This window comes from Lithobates pipiens, unplaced genomic scaffold (genome assembly GCF_037356315.1).
Source record: "Lithobates pipiens isolate NorthernLeopardFrog02 unplaced genomic scaffold, aLitPip1_a1.2 Scaffold_10, whole genome shotgun sequence".
Classification (NCBI taxonomy): Eukaryota; Metazoa; Chordata; class Amphibia; order Anura; family Ranidae; genus Lithobates; species Lithobates pipiens.
This window is the reverse complement of record NW_027507686.1, coordinates 69,579,147-69,591,063: the sequence shown is the minus strand read 5'-3', so window position 1 is coordinate 69,591,063 and position 11,917 is coordinate 69,579,147. Positions and strand designations below refer to the sequence as shown.

The 11,917-nt window shown below is 45.5% G+C and overlaps 1 protein-coding gene across 1 annotated transcript; it reads right to left on the bottom strand.

Annotated features, from left to right (window-relative positions):
• Positions 1-351: 351 nt before the first annotated feature.
• Positions 352-6,954, bottom strand: LOC143941820 (uncharacterized). The gene is made up of 2 exons (XM_077463348.1): positions 6,852-6,954; positions 352-1,383 (listed from the first exon to the last, which is right to left on the bottom strand). The coding sequence occupies exons 1-2, from the start codon at positions 6,873-6,875 to the stop codon at positions 607-609; spliced, it is 801 nt and encodes a 266-aa protein (XP_077319474.1). The 5' UTR covers positions 6,876-6,954; the 3' UTR covers positions 352-606.
• Positions 6,955-11,917: the final 4,963 nt, after the last annotated feature.

The following is an 11,917-nucleotide window of genomic DNA, read 5'->3' as shown; positions in this document are numbered from 1 at the left end:
GCCAAATGTGGCGAGGCAGACAAGCAGAGCTGCACTTTAACAGTGCCAACCTCACACAGATACTGCAGCAGAATGGCACAGCTGTGCAAGATGCTGTACGGGTATGTTGTCCCCTTTAAGAGCCACCAGAGGACATGCACCTGCTGCATGGCAGGGGACCCAATGCATGTAGACACACAAATCACTGTTCTGTCAGGGGAGAGGAGACCCACCATTTGTTCCATAGTTTGCAAATCAATATACACTTTTTTTTTACCAAATATATGTAGAATATATATTGGCCCAATTATGAAGATGCTAAAATATTTTGGGGAGGGGAACAAAAAAAAAAAAAAAAAAAAAAGTCCAAAATTAGAACAAGGGCAGTAGATTTAATAGATGGAAAGATGAAAAATATGACTGAAGGTCCACTTTAAGAAATCATAGTAGTTTTAATTAGTGATAAAGCACATCTTGTCATATAAAACTCAAAATCTACGTCCATTGGCAATATTAATATCGTTGATAAAGGAATAATTTAAACATTTATGTACATAAGAGCAAAATAAAGTTAAAAATCAAACCCTCTTAGAAAGTTTGACATGTTAAAGTACTAAAATAAAACATTTAGCAGTCAAGTAGAACATGCAGATCCTGTGCGTTATCCTCTGCGACAATCTGCTGCATGACAGATTTGTTGTCCTCTTCTCCCAGGATCTGTAGGCGCAGTGCAAGCGGTAAAAGAAGGGTAGAAAACTTAAAAGCATTGTTAGCAGTGGAGTCACTGAAAAGGTCGTTGCAGGTATCACTGTCCGATTCGGAGGGTGAAATGGATCCACTTCCAGCATTGTTTCCCGTTCCCCAGCGGTCTAGAGGTGGTGTGTGCTTAAAGAGACAGTGAACACCATAAGGACAAACACCCAGTGCAGCATAGTGCCGACAAGCATCCCGCATCTCCCGAGGGTGCTGAAAGAGGCATCTAGACCCATAAGGGCAGCCTGCAAGTGAATGCCAAAGGCGACATACCTTCTTGCTGTGAAAGGGAGATGGGCGCCGTTGTCGAAGGCGAATGGTTTCTGGCACTTCCCTCCGCTCACTGTGGCTATGGATAAACAGGCAGCGTGGGCCATAGCTGCAGACTCCGAGGAGGTGGAATGAACGGCACAATTCAGTCTTGTATTTTGGGTGCTGGAATGGTGGGCGAAGGTCACTTAGACCATGGGCAAATTGGCAACGGTTTTGGTAGGCACAGAATCCATTTTCTGAATAGCTATTGCACAGTTCAGTTTTATAACGCAACGAAGAGAATCCGGTTTTGTGTGCACCACTGGAGAAGGCCAGGAAGTCTTCATCCAAAGGAGAGCTTGTTGAAGAGAAGTTATCCAGACTGTTGATTTCAAACATCTGTCAAGGATATGAACGAAGCAGTCAAACCACATGGAAAGGAGCATGCATTATTAAAATAAAAAGAAACAAACCTTTACTGACATCTGTAAATAAGAGCACCAACTAAATATTATACAATGAATTAGTTACAGAAGTGGCACATGGACAATCTGTTATTGTCCCAAAACACCCACAAAAAAAAAAAAAAAAAAAAAAAATATAGAAGAATGGCAAACAAAAATGCAATTTGTAAAGCATTTTCCTGGTGCCAACATTGCAGCATACATCATGCATGCTGCTGTTGACTGGCACCAGAAAGGAAACTTATGGTAAATATTTCATTCCGTTTTCCTGGCACCAACTTGGCAGCATACTTGTGGTAGTGTACTGTGATGGACTAGAACCAGGAAAGGAAAATTACAGTAAGTATTTGACACAATTCTCCCATTACCCAAACCAGTGTTCACAAATATGGGTTTGTTGCGATGCATAGTAGCCCATGCTGCTTTACCTTTGCAGGGAAATAAAGAGGACGTAAAACCCCCATCATTGTTTACTTCCTCTTTAAGACACTGGGGCAGAGTGGCTCAGTCAGCAGCTGTTGCATCGCTGACAATTTTATTATAATAGAAAGCTAAATGCAACTGAAAGCACCCAGCCATAAAGCTGTTGTAAACTGGACACGTTTTCTTCTTGTACCCTGAAAGGCAGTCATAACATGCTAGAATGCATTGCATACTAGCACATTACCTGAAAACATAGCATTCCAGCACCAAGACAGAGCTGCAGGCACTCCCATGTTCACACTTCTTGCTTCCAGGTTCAGACTCCAGCTCTGACTAGCCGGAGCCGTGATTTCACATTCCCATGCAGGTGTGTGGGAGCCACTATTTATGGCACAGGGCTCTGAACCCGGGTGCCTGTTACTTCAGAGCACATGTGCCAGTTAGGGCACCGACCACATGCACAGTAAATCTCTCCTAAACGGTGCACATTTAGTCTTTACACTACCTATAGGCAAGAGTAAAAGCAGTTTACTTCCACTTTAAATTGGTGGCTCTGTGCAAGATCTGCCAGTCAGAAAGATGGAGGATGATCCGGACACCGCACCAACAATCGACTAATCCATGTGGGGGGGGGGGGGGGGGGAGGAAGCTGTGTTATTCATTCACAGGGACCTGTAGCGTCAATGACTGCGAGCATGCTGATCAGTGCACTTGTAGTCCAAGAGAGAAGTTAATGGAAGCAACTATGAGCGTGCAAATACAATACGCACCCAAGACTTCAATTTACATAGTAGGGCACCCTAGATACTGGAGTTCCTCAGCAGGCAGAGCATATATAGTGGATATAAAAGTCTACACACCCCTGTTAAAAATGTCAGGTTTCTGTAATGTAAAGTAAAACTAAAATTTGGTTGCACAATTGCGCACATCTTATAACTGGGGATGTAGCCGTGTTTAGAATTAAGCAATCACATGCAAAACTCATGTAAACCACCTCAATACTCGGTACTTACACCCCCTTCCTGCCCAGGACATTTTTCAGCACGGTCACCATGTGAAATTGTTATAATTTTCTTCCCGCATCGCATGCCTCCCGCCGGCAGTTCACACTGCCCTATGCGGACTGCTGGGAGTGTCAGTGAAATGTTAATGACACCCCCAGATCAGTTCGCATATCGCAGTGCGATCTGCAAACTCGGACAGGAATCGGATCGCATGGTGTGAACACCCATGCGATCCGATTCTGCTGCGGACCAAAAAAAGGGTCCTGTGCGAGTTTGCGGCGGGTGCGATGCGAATTCAGCCATACTATCTGTATGGCTGAACTCGCATCGCACAGAGATCGGATGCGATTTGCACTCCAGTGCGAATCACATCCGGTTCTCGCTGCCGCAGCGGTGTGAACCCAGCCTAACTGAGGGACGCTGATGAGGCAGCACAGATTGCTGAAACTTAATAGTAATCAGGGCACTGATTATCAGTGCCCAGATTACATCCTTAGATGTTCTGTGGAGATGCTGCTGATCGGCTCTCCTCTCACTCCGTCAATGAGGCGAGGATCACCAGCATCTGTGTTTACATGCGACCAGCTGTGATTGGACACAGCCGATCACATGGTTAATGAGCCACAGCTCTTTACACAAATCAGGGTCAGACTGTGTCCTAGCAACATGCCCGCGATTGCAACGTACCCCCAGGAGCGGTTGTCCTGGGAGGCCATCATATGACATCCACCCAGAACGAGAGCCGCACTGCCAAGCAGCAATTTGACGGTGGGTGGCAGGCAAGTGGTTAAATAGGAGTCAGTACACCTGTCATTTAAAGTGCCTCTGATTAACCTCAAATAAAGTTCAGTTGTTCTGCAGGTCTTTCCTGACATTTAGTTGCTTCCTACAGCAGAAGCCGTGGTCCGCAGAGAGATCTCATTGTTAAAGAGGTATCAGTCAGGAGAAGGGTACAATTTAGTTTCCAAGGCATTAGATATACCATGGAACAGTGAAGGCTGTCATCAAGTGGAGAATATGGCACGGACACATTACCAAGAACTGAACGTCCCTCCAAAATTGATGAAAATACAAGAATACTGGTCAGGGAGGCTGCCAATAGGCCTACAGCAACATTAAAAAAAAAAAAGTAGCTACAAGAATATCTGACAAGTACTGGCTGTGTGGTACATGTGACAATCTCCCGTATTCTTCATATGTCTGAGCTAAAGGGTAGAATAGCAAAACAGAAGCCTTTTCTTCAGAAAAACAGCCAAGCCTGGCTAAATTTATGAAAAACACATCTGAAGTCTCCCAAAAGCAAGAAAAATTAGTTATGGTCTGATGAAACCAAGGTTTAACTTACTACAATTCCAATAGAAATGTTTGGTACAAACACAAGGCACAGCACCAAAAAAACACCATACCCACAGCGATACATGGTGGTGGCAGCATCATGCTTTGGGGACGTTTTTCTTCAGCTGGAACAGGGGCCTTGGTCAAGGTTTAGGGAATTATGGACAGTTCCAAATACCAGTCAATATTGGCACAAAACCTTCAGGCTTCTTCTAGAAAGAACTTCATCTTTCAGCATGACTTCACCAGAAGATTAACGTTTTGGAATGGCCCAGCCAGAGCCCAGACCTGAATTCCATTGAAAATCTGTGGGGCGATCTGAGGAGGGCTGTGCGCAAGAGATGCCCTTGCAATCTGACAGATTTGGCGTGTTATTGCAAAGAGTGGGCACATATTGCCAAGTCAAGATGTTTCATGCTGATGGCCTCATAACCAAAAAGACAGTGCTGTAATAAAATCAAAAAAGGTGCTTCAACAAGAGTATTAGTTTGAGGGTGTGCACACTTATGCAACCATATTTTATCTTTTTACTTCTCGCCACGCAAAATATTTTAGTTTTTTCGTTCAGCTGAGTTTTATAGCTTAGAAGTCATTAAAAAAATAAAATAAAAAAAAAAAAGAAGTGGAAAAAAAGTTCTGAAATTTCTTCTGTCTCATTTTTTTTACATCACAGAAACTGGACATTTTAACAGGGGTGTGTAGACTTTATATCCACTGTATAAAGGAATCCCTAGGTGTCCCTTTTTCAGTTGTCTTGGGATTTTACTGGTTTTAGATCCTAAACAAAGAGGGGTATGAGTTGGGATTTGCAATTAACTTGCCCTAGGCTTAAGAATACCCATGGCTTAATTTATCAAACAGGTACTGATGTGGTGTTGCCTCCTCTTGGACCTTAGATACAAAACCAATAGATAAATACACACCAGGTGCTCTTCCCTTCTGACTCAGCTGCCTGTAGGAAAGACAACTTCTTCATCAAGAGATTATGCAAACAGGTGATGTCATTGCACCATTAAGCCGTCATTCACATCGGGCAGTTCTGCTAGGTCAAATCGACAACCTATTGCTGGTGTTCTGTCGAGAAGTGTCACCCCATCAGATAGTGTCTAGGCTGAAGGGCACATGCGCAGTAGATAACAGCACAGGCACACAATAGCCGACAGAACTTTTTCTGTCAGATTGTGCCCCACGATCCCCTGGCGAGTTCATGTTAGGCAGATTTCTACACGTTGTGTGTAGAAGTAGATGGCCAGTGCATGCGCCCTTCAGCCCAGGCACTACCCGATGGGGGGAGCACTTCATCAGAACACCAGCCAAATCCATGCGATGTCAATTTTGGGGCACCGCACAGATTCCCAAAAGTAGTTCCTGCACTACTTTTGGCAACAGACGTTTGTCCAGGAACCCATGCAGATCTCTGAAAACAAAACAAAAAAAAAAAAAAAAAAACTGGGAGTTCAGCTGAACTTGCATGACTTCAAACCCAAATTCAGTGTGAAATTCATCCCCATGGTCAGCCCATTAGAGGAGGGGGGGGGGGGGGGGGGGGAGGGAAAGGACCCCTGCAGGTGCAGTGCGATTTGAGCCATACAAATGGAAGAACTCAAATCACATGCACTTTGAACAGGAATGCGGTTCCCTGCACTGTTATATAGTGTGACCCGCCAGATAACATGCATTTGTACTGAGAGACTTTCCTGCTACTATCAGCTCCCATTTCAACAAACAGTACAAACTTTTAGCACTTCCAGGTACCATGTACTGTCTGCCTACAAATGCACGATAGATTATGCAGGGCCTCAGATTACATTTTTAGAAAGTGTGATCGGGCGTACAATTTCACACACATCCCAACTCTTATGGCAGATCAAGTTTTAGCAGGCTCAGCAAGGACCAGGTGACTTTACAAGCTGGTTGTACAAGATTCTGTCTGTTGGCTTCTGTACACCAGCTTGTTAACGTTTGATCAGTGCTGCCGGCTATAGCCAGGAGGTGCTGATCAGTGGATTCATTCATTTGTCGGGATACAACCAATCCATGGGAGGCAGACAATTCAGGTCATTTCATTTTTCTGCTGCTTGAACAAAATAAAGATAAACAGGAAGGATTTTCATATGCAAGGTTGTAGGGGGGCATTGGAAGTGTGTGGTAGAGCCACTGTTTTTACCACCCCCAATGAGCCACTCACAATGCCATGACTCCCAGCAATACATGTCGCTTTCAATGGGCAGTGCCACCGCTGGGTGAGAGGTGCAGATCTATGCTGCTGCACCAGAACCACACTGCAACTGCATGCAATGCACACAATTGCAGTACTATGGCAATTATAGGGGGTAAATCAGGCAGTGAGGAGCCAACATATTGCCTCACCTGACAAAAACCTCTGAAAAGCTCTGAGTACAGATCACTTTTCACTTGTGAATGATCCCTAAGACACGCAATCCTCCAGGGATCACATGGCACACAGGCCTCTAGAAGTGGCTTTATAAAACACATGAATTGCTCCATAGATCACTTCCAGGCACACAGCTGACCTGAGCCGGGGATGCCCGCACAACGTGCAGAGACACCCCATAGAGGCCGCAGCTCCTCCATCTAGGAGGACATAATAGAGAAGAAGGGCTCTCAGCCCGATCCTCACCTTTGTCTCCCCCTGCAGGCCCATCTCTATCGGTCTGGATTGTTTGCGCTCTGTCCGCTACCAGCTGATCACCTGCCGCCACACATTTCATATAACGCAGCAGCCAATCAGCTGTTAGAGAGGGAGAGAAGGCTGTGATTGGCTGAGCGCAGGCGGCATGGCGTTAGATTGGTTCGCCAATCAGCTGTTAGAAAGGGAGGGGAGGATGTGATTGGCTGAGGGCAGGCGGTATGGCGTTAGATTGGTTCGCCATCATGATGGCCAGCTGCTGAGACAAACATTTATCACAATGGAAGGCTTCCTATTATCCGGGGCAGTAGAGGGTTATAATTGCTCTGCTTCCAGCCAAAACAATATCATCTCCGAATATAATATTTATATAGATTGTATTCCAGTGTGCTTCATCACTGCTTAGGAATCATGTTTTTGTTATATTCATTTATATTGCTGTCTGAGTCCCCTTTGATGAAATTTACCCTCACTTCCGGTCCCGGGGACAGGGTGTCATAAGGACAGGAAATGATGGTATAGCTCGCTGATGGGGATATTTAGAAGAGTGGGAAGGGGTGACAGCATCCATCATGTATTGATTACTGTCTGTCTCTCTGTTCCAGTGACAACTTCATACACCCGCCACGTTATTTGTCATTGGGACAGGAAGTAAGGGGGAAAGCATAGGGTTGCCACATCATCCCTTTAAAACCAAACACATCTTAATTACACAGTTTCTGTGGCTGATTAAGGTGATAAGTAAACTCACTTGGTGCATTATCTGCATGAAATTAGCCTCATAACCTGTGTAATTCATATGTGTTCGGGTTTAAAGGGATGAGGTGGCAACTCTAGGAAAGCAGTGTGCCTTAAAGCATAAATATGTGTGCATCGCAGCAGGCTGGGGTGTGACTGCTGAAATCTGGCTTCAATATAATTGCTGTCACTTTGGTTGGGGAATTAAAGGGAATTTTTAAATCTCTCTTTGTAGTAGGCTGGGCCAGCCTGCCACTTTCCCCCACCCCACACTGGAAGAGATAGATGCTCATTTAGCCCAGGTTCACACTGACAGCGGGAATGAAATCGCGCTAATTCAGCTGAACTCGCACAATTTCATTCACGTCAGTCCCGACTTCGGTGGCGATTTCAGAGAGATCTCTGCGTGTTTCTGCACAGATGTCTATGGAAATCGCACCCCAAATTTGCCAAAAGTAGTACAGAAACTACCTTTGGGAATCGTCGGCGTCGCACAAATTCGGATGGTGCCATTGCCGGCAATAGTCGCCGATTTGGCGTGCGATTTGACATGTCAAATTGCATGCCAAATCGCTGCAATGTGAATCAAGGCTAATCTAGGTGTGCAGGGATAAGGTGTATTATCCTACCCGCTGGTGCTGAAGGTGGAAGATCGGGGCAGCATGCTGTGGGCGGTCCCTGGGCTATTAACTCTGCATTGTATTTGGAGGAGGAAAGCACCTTAGAGAGGCGGGAGCGTTGGCCCGGAGTCACGGGGTGAGGGAGCTTGTTGGAGGCAGGAGTACAGTATTACATCTTATCCCTGCACCTCTAGACTGGACGAGCATTGAAAGAAGATCTATCATTATTAGGGATGAGCCGAACACCCCCCGGTTTGGTTCGCAGCAGAATATGCGAACAGGCAAAAAATGTTTTTGTCTATGGGAAACTAACGTGAAAAATCAAAAGTACTCATTTTAAAGGCTAATATGCAAGTTATTGCCATAAAAAGTGTTTGGGGACCTGGGTCCTGCCCCAGGGGGTATGTATCAATGCAAAAGAAAGTTCTAAAAAACGTCTATTTTTTTGGGAGCAGTGATTTTAAGAATGCTTAGCTGCTTGCCGACAGAATGGCTCGGCGAAACAACGTTACCTTATGTCACTTCACCTTTTGGTCACTAGGGGCATGTGCCCGGAGCCGATGCGAGTGCCTGGTGGGTGCGATGTTTGGGTACAGAATCGCACCACTGCACAATTGTCAGTTAAAGCGACACAGTGCCGTATTGCAAAAAATGGCCTAGTCATTGAGCAGCCAAATCTTCTGGGGCTCAAGTGGTTAAAGTGAAACAATAAAAAAAAAAATATACCTTTAAATATCGTCCCTGGGGGGTGTCCTTAGTAAGCCTGTAAAGTAACGCATTTTTCCTGTGTTTAGAACAATACCACAGGAAAATTACATTTCTAAAGGAAAAAATGTAATTTAAAACTACTCACGGCTGTAATGTATTGTCGGGTCCCAGCAATATAGATGAAAATCATTGAAAAAAACATCATGGGTCGCCCCCCCCCCCCCCCCAAGTCTATTACAAGTATTAGCCAGTGGTCCATCTTCAAGATCCAGTAACCCAGTGGATGCTCTGTTGGAAAGGTTTCCAAGTGTGATCTTGCCCCTAGATATTCCTACACCATGTAATGCAGACACTGGCGATGGTTGCTTGAAGTGATCAGACCTTGCAGCTGAGAACTGAAAAATTGTTTAAAGGCATCGATCAGCCGACTACCTTCTCCACCGCTCTTCCTCTGACTGAATGAAGCCTCGGTAACATGTTGTCCAGCACCAGGAAATTGTAACCTCCTAGGGTCTGGAAATGCGTTGCACAAACCTTTCTTCAAGGCCTCCTGAAGATGTTTCATCCTCTGCTGCCTCTGCAAAGACAGAATGAGTTCTGCAACCTTACCCTTGTATTGTGGATCAAGAAAGGTTGCCAGCCAGTAATGATCCCTCTCCTTGATACCACGAATCCTAGGGTCCTTTCGCAGGCTTTGCAGGATCAGGGAGGCTATGCAGCATAGGTTTGCAGAGGCATCAATTCTGAGTCCTCTGGGTCACTAAGGGTCACATGATCCATAACTACCTCCTCCCAGCCACGTACAGCTCCTTGGGTGGCACCTTACTGCTGACCGCCCTGTCCAACAAGGCCTAAACATTGCCTTCCACATGCCGGTGGAGAGCCGGAATGGCCTACCGTCAAAAGAAATGGCATTTTGGAATCTGCTACTGAGGTACAGCACATTTCACAAACTCAAAAAAGGGGGCAGAGTCTACCAGCTGAGAAGGCATCAGTTGCAGTGCTAGCAATTTGGCCAAGCTATCCTTTTGATGCTGAGCATGTAGATGGCTGGGACTGAATTTCTTTTTACGGTTCAGCAACTGGGGTAGGGAAATTTGCCTGCTAAAATCAGATGGTGGTGTACTGCTAGCACATTGGCTGCACGTACTTGGGACACCTATTGCTATACCTTCATTCTTCCCAGTGCAGGTTTTGAGAGGACTGGAGGTATAGTAGGGTCGGAGATTCCAGATAAGGAGCAAGCAGAAGTCTGCCTTTTTCTTTGATGTGAGTCTTTCAAGTGCAGTTGCCAATGGACTGCATGGCAGGTCATCATATGTCTGGTCAAGCATGTGGTGCCCAAGCGGCTGCTGTTCTGGCCACACTTGATCCGCTTCAGGCATAGGTTGCAAACAGCAATGGTGCGATCTGCTGCACACGCGTCGACCCACACCAAGGAACTTTTAAAAGACAGCGGGGAGTCAGCAGAGTCCTGCACCTGCGGAGCTCTGCGGTGTGATGCAATAAGGTATCTGCCCTTAAGCTGCCCCTTGAGGACACTGCCTTGGAGTTGTGCCTCCTCTCAGGCACCTAAGTACAGTTAGTGTCCTCATCATCCCCTCCCTCCTCGTAACTGGAGCAAACTTGGCAGTATGCTGCAGCTGGGGGAATATGACTGTCAGTTTCTTGTCCTTCTTGGGTACCACCTCTTTTTAGGCTCACTTTACTCCCTTCCTCAACTTGGGAACCAACATCAGAGCCTTCAAATTGCTGCGCATCCTCCAGCAGCATGTACCCGACACTGTGGTCGAGTAGTTCTGGGGACTCCTTCGTGCATGATGGTGGGGCTAAAGAAGGAGTGACTGTGGACAAGGAGCCGGTGGAATAAGCTACTTTGGCAGCTGCATTGGAAGGTAAACTACTTTGAGCCTGAGTGACAGAGGATGAGCAGCTTTGTTATTCACTCCACCAACTCTTCTGCATGTTCTGGCTTAATAACACGGCCAGCAGCAGAAAAAAAGGACAAGCATGACCCAGGGCCACCTTCAGAGGATGCACCATGTCCACGACCAGCACTGTTGACTAGACACAAAGGCTGCTTGCCCTCTTTTAGTGGCCTGCGAGCATCTGCTTCTCCTTGGTGGCCTTCCAGAGATGATGTATATTTTGTTTTGCAACACCACACTACACTGTATTAGATACTGTGTACACAACCAGAAGTGTATTAGATACTGTGTCCATCACCTGCACTGTATTAGCAACTTTACTATGGCTGCATTGTATTGTGTACTGTGTATACCACCAGAAGTGTAGTAGAAACTGTACATACTGTATTAGATACTGTGTACACCGCCTGCACTGTATTAGAAACTGTACAACGGCTGCACTGTATTTTATACTGTGTGCACCACCAGAAGTGTAGTAGAAACTGTACACACTTTATTAGATACTGTGTACACCGACTGCACTGTATTAGCAACTGAACTATGGCTGCACTGTATTGTGTACACCACCAGAAGTGTAGTAGAAACTACATACTGTATTAGATACTGTGTACACTGCCTGCACTGTATTAGAAACTATACAATGACTGTACTGTATTTTATACTGTGTACACCACCAGAAGTGTAGACACTGTACCCACTGTATTAGATACTGTGTACACCGCCTGCACTGTGTTAGCAACTGTACTATGGCTGCACTGTTTAGTGTATACCACCAAAAGTTCAGTACAAACTGTACACACTGTATTAGATACTGTGTACATCGCCGGCACTATATTAGCAAATGCACTACAGCTGCACTGTACTGTGTATACCACCAGAAGTGTAGTAGAAACTGTACACACTGTATTACCAACTGTACTACAATTGCACTGTATTGTGTACTGTGTACACCACCAGAAGTGTAGCAGAAACTGTACACACTGTATTAGATACTGTGTACGCCGCCTGCACTGTATTAGCAACTGTATTATGGCTGCACTGTATTGTGTACGTCACCAGAAGT

What these genes read in the sequence shown, in the direction of transcription:
- LOC143941820 (XM_077463348.1), bottom strand. Translation starts at nt 6,875, where the DNA reads ATGGGCCTGCAGGGGGAGACAAAG. An exon ending in GCCTGCAGGGGGAGACAAAG is followed by an intron (nt 1,384 to 6,851) that starts GTGAGGATCGGG and finishes TATCCTTGACAG; the next exon opens with ATGTTTGAAATCAACAGTCT.